General features: G+C 42.2%; 1 protein-coding gene across 1 annotated transcript in view; it reads left to right on the plus strand.

The window, feature by feature from the left end:
• The first annotated feature begins 15 nt into the window (after positions 1-15).
• Lin9 (lin-9 DREAM MuvB core complex component) overlaps positions 16-12,839 on the plus strand; it is a 61,448-nt gene continuing 48,624 nt past the window's right edge. The window contains exons 1-4 of the mRNA XM_008822374.3: positions 16-197; positions 6,674-6,706; positions 7,948-8,042; positions 9,452-9,554. Coding sequence (XP_008820596.1) covers positions 119-197; positions 6,674-6,706; positions 7,948-8,042; positions 9,452-9,554 — 310 coding nt within the window. The 5' untranslated portion in view covers positions 16-118. The remainder of the gene's footprint in view (positions 198-6,673; positions 6,707-7,947; positions 8,043-9,451; positions 9,555-12,839) is intronic.

A 12,839-nucleotide genomic window follows, 5' to 3' on the forward strand; every position in this document is an offset into this window, starting at 1 on the left:
GGTCCCGGAGGCCCCCTCCCGGCAGGCTCCGGCGGAGCCGGGTGGCCGGGCGGGAGCGGGCGCCGCGGGCCGCGAGCTCCGCATTCGAACCTCCCTCGCAGACAGTCTCCGCCCCACAATGCACCGCGGCGGGCAGCCTTTGAAAAAGCGGCGCGGCTCGTTCAAGATGGCGGAGCTCGACCAGTTGCCTGACGAGAGTAAGTAGCGTCTGGGAGCAGCCCTTCTTCCCGCCCGCTGCCTGCCCGCGGTCGCACCGAGCGGGACGGGCGGTCGAGGCCCCTCGCCGGGCAGGTGGGCTAGCTGCCACCCTTCCCCTCGCGGTCCCCGGTCGTCCTACTCGGGTGCTGCCGCCGCGTCGCCGCCTTTGTTATGGTGTCCGTGTGTAGGTTTCTGGGCTTGTGTGAGCGCCAGCGCCGGAAACCGAAAGCCCGGGAGCCCAGCCGGTCCTGACCCAGTCGGCTGCTACTCCCCCAGCCCGACCGGCCCGTGTGGGCCGGGGCCGAGGTGGGCGAAGAGCGGCCCCCAGCCGCGGGCGCCGTTCTTGCCCGCTGCACCGCCCTCCGGGCGCCGAAGCCGCCCGCCGGGTTATGTAACTCGCTAGTCGGGGGCCGGGAGGGCTCGGGCTGGGCACCTCGGGCACAGCCCCTCTTCATGCCCGGGCCTCTGCTCTGCCCTGTGACACCTTCTGCCTCTGCGGGCACTTGTAGTCGTCCCTACCCCACCCCCCACCCCCCACCCCCCGTGTCCATCCTGGAAGTGTTTCCTTCCGTGTCGCAGGGTTGGCCCCTTCCCCTGGGACTACAGGTGGCCGTGGACCTTTCCGGAGATGATCCAGCCTGGATACACAGTGTTGAGGTAGCTCCATCCCAGACTTCCTTCTGAGTGGATGTGTCTTAAGAATATGGGGTGTCTTTACACATGGATGTGACCACCGCGGCATACATGTACGGTACTCTGCCCCGACACCCACCCCTGTGCATTGCCTCACTTAACCATAATTACTCACCTGACCTCTGAGACAGGGATGCTCACCTGTCACGAGTCAGTAAAAGCAACAATTCGGCAACCTCAGGACATGGGAACAATTTCGTAATTGTTGTATTGTACAAACTATTAAAAGGCAGATATTTTAGTTCACTACAAAAGGGTCCTGAATCCACACTCACTATTTGGTTTATGTGTTTGTGTCACTTGGTCAGAGTATAAGAACAAAAGATTTGATCACCGTTTAAATGTATCTGTGCACAAGGCAAATAGACCTTGAAGAGTGAAAGCTTAAGATACTCCTGATTCTATTTTCTTTGAGGTCGTGTATTCTTAAAATATATTATGAAGTCAAAAGTTCAAGTTGTCAAGCTGATGAAGACTTATATTCAAAGTGTTTGTGCTCCAACTTTGCTTTAGACACATGCTAAGTCCCCAAAGAACTTTCTCAGTGAAGGAAATGTTCATTTTTCCAGTGTCAAATAGGTTAGCCACTAGTCATATGTGGCTGTGGAACATTCCAGATGGAATGGCCAAGGTTCTGATTTTTTATTTTCACTTAGTCTTGACTTATGTTTAAATGGGTGGTGATTACTGTATCGAATAGGTCATTACTGTATCCAATAGGGTGTAACTGTAGAACATCTGTGAGTTTTATTGTTTCTTGTTTGGAGAGTATGATTGTGATTTAGGATGCTTGCAAGTACAGAGCCTGATAGGAAGAATGTCACTTGCCATCTGTAGAAATTTTTCTAAACTGGGCATAGTGACCCATGCCTGTTAACCTAGCACCTGGGAGGCTGAGGCAAGAAGATAGATGCAAGTTCAAGGCTAGCCTGGGCTACAGAGTGAGACCTTGCCTTAACCCTACCACCACCCCTCCCCCAAGAAAAGTTTTTCTTACTGCTGTCCTTTGCAGAAACTTGGGGTTTATCCTAAGGTTCAGATTTCAGCTACACTCTCAAACTGTAACCTAATCATTTACATTACCCCGTACCATAGACTTAAGACTTGCCTAAAACAGAATGGACTGTAGAATAATAGACATAATTAAAATGGAGCATGATCACGGAGAGGAAAGGTGATTTGAGTTTGATACAAGAAACAATTTTTGTCAACTTTAGTTAAGGGAGCTAGCTAGCATATTAGGTATAACCTCTGCAATATCAATAATAAAAGCTGTCATTTATTGAGTTCTTACTATGGACCAGATATATAAAAAGGTTATTATACATATTTACTCATACAATTTGTTATTTTTTTCCTACTCATTTAATCTTCATTTCAATTGATGTAAGTACTTGAATATGAGGAAACAGACTATCTTTAGTCAAAAATCTTTGCTCTGAGCGGCATGTGGTAGCACACACCTTTAACCCCAGTACTTATCAGAGGCAGGCAGGCCGATCTCTGTGAGTTTGAGCCAACCTGGTCTACATAGTGAGTTCCAGGATAGCTGAGGCTACAGGAAGACCCTGTCTCAAAAGACAAAAAAAAAAAAAATCTTTACTCTGAGCTTGTGTTCTTGAACTTTTTTTTTTTTTCTATTTCACAATTCCTTTTTAGATGCTTCAGAGGGTTCATCAAACTTTAAAGGTTCAAAATTCAACACTCATAGATACTTCCAGTTGCTCCTGTTGTAATGGTTACATCGTGCACTCAGGTGTCAGAGCAGAAACCTAGTCATCTTTGACTCTTTGCTCTCACTTCTCATATTTAAGCATTTACTAAATCTTGGAGCCTTTACCTTCTATATACCTCTCAGTTCTTCTTAGTATCACTCAGCCCAGGTTGTCACCATTTCTGTTCTTACATGAATCACCTCAGGTTCCTAGTAACTCACTCCTTCCCTAATAGTAGGCCAGGGGGATCCTTTCAAAGTGGGTATATATCGTTCTGTTTTTCTGGGGTTTTTTGTTGTTTTGTTTTGAGACAGGGTTCTCTTATAGCCCCAGCTGGCCTGGAGCTCATTATGTAGACCAGGCTGGATTTGATCTCATAGAGATCCTCTTGCCTCTGCCTGAGTGCTCAGATTATAGGCATGTACCACCACACAGGGCCCTGTTTTTGTTGTTTTTTTTTTTTTAATTAATTATTCATGAAGGGCCTTGCCATGTAGCTCTAGCTGGCTTGAATTTCACTTTGCAGAGCTTGTTGACCTTGAACTTGCAGCAGTCTTCCTGCTGCTGCTTCCTGAGTAGTGGGATCACAGGTGTTCCTTACCATACCCAGGGATCCTCTTGTTTAGAACCCCTTAGTAGCCAGCTATAAGGGCCTTTGTGGCCTGACTGTCCCCCACTTGCCCAGCTTCATTTTGTACCTCTCCCCTCCTGCTGTCCCTTTGAGTTACCTGGGCCATCTTCATTCACCATGGTGCTCCCTTTTCCTCAGGGTCTTTCCATATGCTATTCTCTAACTAGGGTGTTCTCCCCTCCCCTCCATTTTCAGATACTTCTCCTTATCCTTTGGAGTCCCATTTTAAGATTTTTCATCCTCCCTGATGAGTATGTTGTCTTTAGTCTTTGCATACCACTGGAACTTCTCAGGGTGGCTGTCTCACTTGCAGCTGTACATTTATTTGTGTGATTATTTGATCAGCAGCTCACCAGAGCAGGGCCACTTCATTTTTTTCTGATGCTGCTATGATGGTTAGTTTTGATTGTCAGCTTGATTGGATTGAGAAATACCAAGATTCGTAAAGCACAGTCCGGGTGTGTCTGAGAACACCTCCAGAGACAATTAGGTGATGAAGGTTCTGACCTTTATCCCATGACAGCATTATTAGGAGGTGGGGCCTAGTTGGAGGAAGTAGGTCACTGGGCTTGTTGGTGGTTGTGTGTTGTCTTGGCATCTTCTTGGCCATCATCACATCTGTTCCCTGCTTCCCCATCTTCTTCCTACTATGATGAACCAAATGAACCCTCTGAAACCTTGAGCAAAATAAATCTTCCCAACTTTAAGTTGTTTTAGTCAGGTATTCTGGTCACAGTAACGCAGAAATAACTGGGAAGACACCTGCCTTCTCGTCTCCATGCACACCCCTATTATACCTTTCTACTCTACTCCCTGAGCACAGTGGTCATTTTCTCCCTCAGATTCTAAACTAATTTCTCAGGCCTTTTTTGTTAGTTTTCTTCTGCCCAGACTCTGTGCTGCGACCTCCTGCCTTTATAATAAGCTTGTTCATTTCAGATGTTATTTCCTTAGAGAAGCTTCCCTAGCTACCCTGTTTATGTTCTTATAGTAACTATCACAAACTAATTAGTTTTATGTATTCATTTATTGTATGTCTCTTTCCTCTAGAATATAAGCTCTCTGAGAGCAGAGGCTTTCACTGGGTATCCCCAGCCTCTAAAACTGCTTGAGGCAAGCATTCAGTAAATACTCATTGAATGAGGAATAGCTAGACCTGGTTAGAGCAGGATTCTAATGTAATCACATTCACCTGCCTATAAAAGGTGAAAGGTTTTGGAAAGGTGATGCAGCTGTTAAAAGCACTGACTGCTCTTGCAATGGACCCAGGTTTGAGTCCAACACCCACATGGCAGCTAACAACCGTCTTTAACTCCAGTTCCAAGGGATCCAACACTCTCTTCTGACCTTCTCGGGCATTGCACGACATGGGTGCAAATACCTTCATGCAAGCAATGTGCTCATACACATAAAATTTAAAAAATAAAATAAAATATTTAAAAATAGATAAATAAAATTCATTTTTCTAAACCAATAGGTATTTGATTAAGCAATGTAATATTTAACAGTGAGCTCTGTGAAAGCTAGTTATGTACTGTGGACATTGTTCTTAGTACTTTTCACATATGTACTTGTTTAGTCCCTATTTTACAAATGAAGAAACAACAACACAGAGAGCTTAGGGCATTCGCAGAAAGTAACATAGCAAAGAATTGGCAGAGCCAAATTCAGACCAGCTAACCTCAATGATCTAGAACCTAGTCACTTTCTCGCTTTTAAAAATGTTTATTTCTGCCTGCCGTGGTGGTGCACACCTTTAATCCCAGCACTCTGAGGCAGAGGTTGGGCAGATCTCAGATCCAGGCCAGCCTGGTCTACATAGCAAGTTCCTGGTCAGCTGGGGCTACAAGGAGACCCTGTCACAAAACAACAAAAAAAGCAAAAGAAAGAAAAAAAAAAGTAAAAGGGTTAAAGGTCACAAATCAGAATCCTCAAGATGATTTCCACCTTTATGGAGTAAAAGATGCCCTTGTGACCTGTACCTTTTTTCCAGGTCCCTGTTAAGATGACCCTTTCAGAGAAGTTAATTATGGGTACTTACATAAAAATAGTCTGCCCTCCCACACTCCACTTCTCTGTTTCTCTGTTATCCTGGTTGACTTTTTCCATAGTGCTCATCATCACCTGGCTTAATTTGTTTGTCCCCCCTAACCAGAACACAAGCTTCAGGAGAGTGGGGACACTGGCTTATTTTCCTTGCTGTGGTGTCCCCATTGCCCAAGCAGGACCTGCCACTCAAACAGCACTTGGTACATAGTCATGTTTTCCTTGGATGAGCTATATTTTTCTTGGTTATCTGCGCGGCTATGTGTGTGCTCTGTCTACCTCACTGCTTCTCAGTTGTGTTGTGTTTAAGGCTTTCTTAAGATTTTTATTTATTTTGTGGTACTAGAGATTGAACCCAGGGCCTCATACATAACAGGCAAGCACTCAACCAAGCTGTATCCCCAGCCCTTTTTAGCAAGATTTTATGACATTCTTCCCCTGCTACCCTTACCCATAATTTTATATTTTGACCATTAAACATCAAAAAAACTCCTTTCCCAGTTGATTCTCCTACTTCCACCATCCATAGAGCTTATCCTTTACAGTTTTAACAGAACCTGTGGCCCTCTGTTTCTCAAAGAGGGTTACCTGCAACAGATCCCCATAAGAGCTTTATTGATAATAAATTCTGTGTGTAAGAAAAGCTTCCTGGTTGTTCTAATACACACTCAAGTTTGTTTTATGTAGTGAATCCCCTCAGCATTTATGCTAGCCCTCCTTGGGTGTTCTGAGCTTCTTTTTCCAGCATGGTTCAAGTGTTTACGTGTACTACCTGCATTCTAGACTTTAGGGACATAACTGCCTGCTATGACAGTCTCTGGTTCATTTTCTGTTTTCTCCATTCTGTTACTTTTCCTGACTTTTGCTCTAAGGTCAGTTGTTGTTGTTGTTGTTGTTGTTGTTGTTTTTTCTTTCTAGCACACCGCACTTTTGAATGAGGATCCAAAATTACTTGTCTTTGCTCTTCCTTTTCCCTTTCTGTTTACATTTTTCTCTCTTAGAATGGTTTCCAGCTGCTGTTACAACTTCGGTAGGACTCCCCAGTGTCTCTCTAGTTCTTACCCTGAGTTCTGGGCTTATCGCTTGAATTGCCTGCTAGTTATTTCTTTTCTTTCTTTCTAAGGCAGGGTCTCACTGTGTAGTGCAGATTGTCCTGGAACTTACCATGTAGCTCAAGCTGGCCTTGAACCCACAGAGATCCTATCTTCGCTTCTCAAGTGCTAGAATTAAAGGTGTGAGCCAAAAGCATGGCTCCAGCTAGTTATTTGTAATTGCATATCAAACCATCATGTCAAATAACCTTGCTCAAACTGGATTAGTTTTACCCCCAAAGTATTCTTCCTCTCACTTTGATTATGAAATATTTACTGATTTTTGTTTTTAATTTCAGGCTCTTCAGCAAAAGCCCTTGTCAGTTTAAAAGGTAAGAATTATGTGCTTCTAGTTATGTATTATAGTTTGGATGTATTGTTTTTCTTTTCTAAGTTAATATATAACTCATTATAGCTTATAAGCATTGATTTTTTTTTCCCCTCCTACTGGTAACTTTAAGTTCATATACTTTTAAGTTTTTATTTTATTTTTGTGTATGTGTGTGTAGAGTTCAGAGGTATCTTTCTCAATCACTGACCACCTTATTTATTTAAAAATATTCTCTCATTGAACCTGGAGCTGGCCAGTGAGCCCGAGGGATCTTCCTGTCTCTGCCTTCCATGTGCTGAGATTATAGGCATACCCTGCTGGGCCAGGTTTTACTTGGGTGCTGGGAATAAATGCAGGTCAGGTCCTCATGCTTATGTGGCAAGTACTCTACCTATTGAGCCATCCCCTCAGCCCTAAATTGTGTGCTTTTAAGGGAGAATTGGTTTTCAGTTGTGGAAAATTAAGAAAAATTTCTTAGCTAGATGTGGTAGCCTTGCCTTTAATCCCAACACTCATGAGGCAGAGGGAGGTAGATCTCTGTGAAATCAAGACCAGCCTGGTCTACACAGTGAGTTCTAAGGCAGCTGGAGCTTCAGGGAGACCTTATCTCAAAAAAATAAAAAGAAAGAAAATTTTACTAAAATTATCAAAGAGTATATATGGGATTAAAGGTGTGTACCACTACACCTTGCTTAAAGAGTATCGTAACTAGAACTGGGGCTGGGGCTCAGTGGTAGAATATTCCATAATCTCTAAATTCATACTGGAGAAAAAAAAGTCTCTTAATTAAACATTCAGGAAAGATCTTGTTTAGATTTATGGCATTTATTAAACCTGTGCTAAGCTATATGCTTGCATGAAAGGTGGGTTTTTGTTTTTGTTTTTGTTTTTGTTTTGAGACAGGATCTGGCTATGTAGCCCTTGCTGGCCTGGAACTTCCTTTGTAGACCAGACTGGTCTCAAGCTCACAGAGATCTATCTCACCTGCCTCTGCCTTCCAAGTGCTGGGAATAAAGGTGTGCTCCACTGCTCCTGACAAATTTTATTTTTTTTAAGAATTGTCTTCTAAGTAATGTTGACAGTTCATAAACTAAAAGAATAGGACTTTTCTGGAAAAGAAGGAGGTGGTGGTAGCAGCAGCCTGGAATTCATGGAACTGCTCCTGCTTCAGCCTCTTAACTAACTTGAGTTGGAGGTTTTTGCTTTTATTTATTTGCTTGTTTGTGTAATTATTTATTACAGAGGGAAGTTTATCTAACACATGGAATGAAAAGTACAGTTCTTTACAGAAAACTCCTGTTTGGAAAGGCAGGACTACAGGCCCTGCTGTAGAAATGGTAAGAGAGTTTTTCCTATACTTCATAGAGTAATTCTAGCTAAATTGTATTGTTGTAATGTGTAAATTCATATGTATAGCACGAAAAGGGGTTTGCAAGTTTTTTCCCCCAGCTATAGCATTCGAATCTTTTACATGTCATTGAGTAGTATTTGATCTTATTTAGATAAATTATCTTTAGCTAGTGATTCTGGTCACCATTAAGCATGTGTTAAATTAATGTAGTTTCTTTCAGAAAGATGAAAAAAAATGCTAAAAACCTAATGTCACATTTTCATTAGATATGCAAAATATTTTATGCGGTTCTGGTCTCTGCCAAAAGATACTTAAATGAATGGTAAGGCATAAAATCATGTGAAAGTCAAGGATAAATGTGGTTAGAGGTAACAAGTCAAGATGAGTACATAGTCGCTTGACTGACAGTTTTAGAAACTTACTCCTCAGCCATGGTGTAGCAAGCCCTAGGGTGAGCCAGGGAACAAGCCTAGAGCTGGCACAGATGTGAGGGGTGTCCCAGGGAGCATTTAATTGTAGACAGGAGGGACACTCCTCTGCCAGCTCCATTACTGTTAGTCCTCTTCCCTTCTGCCTGAGGTCATGGAAACAGGGCTTGGAGAGAAGAGGCTTAACTCTCGGGGCGTGAAATGTTGAGACTGAGTGAGTTGAAGGTTTTAGTCTTGGCTCAGTTGGACACTGTCTATATGTTGTTAGTCCTCTACACCTGTCTCCCTTCCATATGCATAAAGATCTGACTTGAGTGGTGGGAGAAGATAGGGGCCTCAACTGGGATATTATTTCTTTTTCTCAGTATTCAGGAAACCTCTAAATCTAAGGTAGACTATATACTTTTTTTTTTCATATAGCTCTTATAGTGTATTCTGTACTTCTGATACTTAACATACTTTTGAGTTCTAAAGATAGTTACTAATTATATGTATCATGGACTTTAATTTATAGTTGGAAATTTGGCAAATAATTTTTTACGTCAGATCTAGTGTTAATATAATAGACGTAGTCTTCAACAGTGATTTAATGTCCTTGTCTAGCCCAATCCTATGCAGCAGTCATCATGTAATACCCACTGATGTTAACCAAGAGAATTTGAACTGGAATTTCCAGAATTTACTCTTTTGTCTTCATCATGCAAGGCTGCCAGTGTCCTACAGAAATGAGGGTTCTGGTTTTAGATTAATCATCAGCTGGGTGTTTCCCTTATAAGCAAATTGCAGAAGTATCTATTAAGTACTTTGATAGAAGTTTGTGTACATTTGGCTTTTTGTTACTCATAAGTAGTCCTTCCATGCTGGTGATAATCCAGAGTTGGCTGTATTTTCAAGAGATAGATTGCATTTTGGAACAAAAATGAAAAAGCATTCATTAGATTAAAGAGAAAAAAAAATCTATCATTAGCCTTTCAGAAATTCAAAAAGAAGTCGACTCTTTTCTGATGAAGATGACAGACAAATAAATACAAAGTCACCTAAAAGAAACCAGAGGGTTGCAATGACCCCACAGGTACGTGTATGTGAATTTTGTTTCTTGTGAAAGGAAGTAATTATTCAATATGATAAAGGAAGTGATTACTCAATATGATAAAGTTGTTTTTTTTTTTTTTTAATACTGAGACAGGGTCTCCCTATAGCCCCAGTTGCTATACTGGAACTTGCTATATAGACCAGGCAGTCCTCGAACTCAGCCTGCCTCTGCCTCCGGAGTGCTGGGATTCGCCGGCTATTCTGTTACATTTTGAAAGCATTCTTTTGATTAGTATTGCTGCTCAGCAACTTTTGTTTTGTTACTTGTTTTTTGAGACAGGGTCTCACTATGTGGCCCTGGCTGGAATTCACAGAGATTTGCTTGTCTCTGCCTCCTGAGTGCTGGGATTGAAGGCGTGCACCACCAGGCCTGGCCCTCAGCAACTGTTCTACTAACTTAGAAAATGTCGTTATGGTGCAGGAAAGATGGCTTAGTGGTTGGTTAAGAGCATTGACTGCTCTTGTAGAGGACCTGGATTCAGTTCCTAGCACCCACATGGCTGCTGACAACTGTCCTTAATTCTAGTTCCAGGGGATCCAACACCCTCTTCTGACCTCTGTGGGCACAACATGGGTGTACTTACATACGTAAAATAAAAATAAATTTTAAAAAACTAATTTTGGGGGGGCTCTTTTTCTTGAGACAGGGTCTCCCTGTAGCCCCAGCTGGCCTGGAACTCACTATGTAGACCAGGCTGGCCTCAGACTCACAGAGATACGCCTGCCTCTGCGTCTGATTAAAGGTGTATGCCAAGCCTCCACCCCCACTCTCACTAAAGAACTAATTTTAAGGAGCTGGAGAAATGGCTCAGCAGTTAAGAACACTTGCTGTTCTTGCAGAAGACCTGGGTTCTAATCCCAGCACTCACATGGCAGCTAACAACTGTCTGTAACTCCAGTTCCAGGGGATTGACAGCCTCTTCTGTTCTCCTCAGGCATTGCACGACATGGGTACACTTACTTACATGCACGTAATACATGCATACACATAAAATAAAATATAATTAAAATATTAAAAAATATCTGGGAGCCAGGCATGGTGGCACACGCCTGTAGTCCCAGCACTTGGGAGGCAGAGGCAGACGGATCTCTGTGAGTTCAAGGCCAGCCTGGTCTCCATAGTGAGTTCCAGGGCAACTGGGGCTACAGGGAGACCCTGCTTTAAAAAGAAAAAAAAATCTGGGTAACTAACTCCATAGAGAGAAACAGCACGATTTATGACTTGCGTATTTTGGGAGCATTGAGATGACTGAATGGATCAAAAACACCACACAATCTTGGTTTCCTGAGTTCAATTCCTGGATCCCATGGTGGAAGGAGAGAACTCCTAAAAGCTATCTTCTAACCTCCACAAACACACTGTGGTACACACATGCCAACACCCACAAAAACATCATGTATACATATGCACAATAATGATAAAAAGTAAATAGTCTAAAATATTTTTATTTTTATATTAAAAATTTAATTTTCTAAGGCTGATAGGGTGGCATATAAACTGTAATCCCAAGACTGGTGAGACTTAAGTAGGAAAATTGTCACAGGTTCCAGGCCAGCCAGGGCTACACAGTGAGAGTCTGTCTAAAAATAATAACAATACTTTTCTAAACAGAGTATATCCTAACTCAAATTCTAGAACAGAAAAGGATATTAATGAAAAAAAACTAGTGAAATATAAATAGTTTGTAAGTACTAGTACTGTACAGTTTTGATAAATACATTCCTGGAGTTGTATAAGATGATAACATTAGGGAAAGCTAGGTAAAGTACATTTGGAAACACTGTATCATCTTTGCAACTTTTCAGAAGATATACAACTTTTCTTTTTTGAGACATGGTCTAGAACTTGCTACTAGACCAAGCTGATCTATCTAGCTCCCAAGTATTGAAATTAAAGGCATGTGCTCCCATGCCCTGCAATACACAATTTTTCTAAAATAAAAAATTAAGCCGGGTGTGGTGGAGCACGCCTTTAATCCCAGCACTGGAGAGGCAGAGGCGGGTAGATCTCTGTGAGTTCGAGGACAGCCTGGTCTACATAGTGAGTTCTAGACCAGCTGGGACTACTGGGGAGACCCTGTCTCAAAAAAGACCAAAAAAAAAAAAAAATTTATAGCTAGGCTTGATGGCACTTTAAAAAGATGTCAGTTCTATTATCTCAGGACACACAAGTCTCAGCTTGTTCCTGCCCAGAACCAGCATTTGAACTTTTCATGTCCTGGCCATTCACATCTTTAAAATCTCAGCCCTCTTCCATGTCCACTCCAGGACTTCTAGGGTCCACCTAGAAGAATCTACTCCCAAAGAGATGTACAGACATAGCCAGCCAACCAACCAAGGCTACTGTGTGTTCACAGTGTTAGTATCCAACCTTCTCCAAATATCAGGGAAAAAAAGTTCTCAGTTTTTTGTTTTTAAGACAGGGTCTCCCTGTAGCCACAGCTGGCCTGGAACTCACTATGTAGAACAGGCTCCTTTGAACTCACAGAGATCTACCTGCCTCTGCTTCTAGAGTGCTGGGATTAAAGGCCTGTGCCACCATGCCCAATTACATATCTTTAGTTCTAGCACTTGGGAGGCAGAAGCAGACAGATCTGTGTGAGTTCAAGGCCAGCTTGGTGTACTTAGTGAGACCATTACTATGTAAAAATTCTTGCTACACAATCTTGAGAACCTGAGTTTAGATCCCCAGAAACCATGTAAATGGCTGGGCCTTGCGATATCTTTCTCATCCAGTTAGGTAGGCACTGTAGTTTTGCTTATACTTTTAAAGTGTGCTTTTAAAGCTTTATATATGTGGGGCCAGTGAGATAGCTCAACAGGCAAGACACATGCCGCCAAGCCTGACCGTCTAAATTCAATCCCTGGGACCCACATGGTATAACCTACTCTCTCAAGTTGACCTTTTACCTCCACACACAAAATAAGTAAATAAATGGAAATTTTTTTAATACATGGAATTTATTTTAAAAAGAACAGTTTTACATATGTGCATTTCTGTTATCCAAAAACTTGAGAGGCAGAGGCAGAAGGATTGACACAAGACCAACGGGATCTATATAGCAAGTTCCAGGCCAGCCAGGATCACATCCTGAGACCCTGTTTCAAAAACAAATCAAAACCAACAAAAACAGAACTTTAAATATGTATTCATAGAGAGTACATCATAGGATTTACTGTAGTTTTTCTTTTTACAAGTTTGTGTATATATGTGGTAATGTGTTACTGGCAAAAAAGTAGGTAGGTTGTTTATTAAAGATCTT

This window comes from Nannospalax galili, unplaced genomic scaffold (genome assembly GCF_000622305.1).
Source record: "Nannospalax galili isolate Female #2095 unplaced genomic scaffold, S.galili_v1.0 scaffold1508, whole genome shotgun sequence".
Taxonomy (NCBI): domain Eukaryota; kingdom Metazoa; phylum Chordata; class Mammalia; order Rodentia; family Spalacidae; genus Nannospalax; species Nannospalax galili.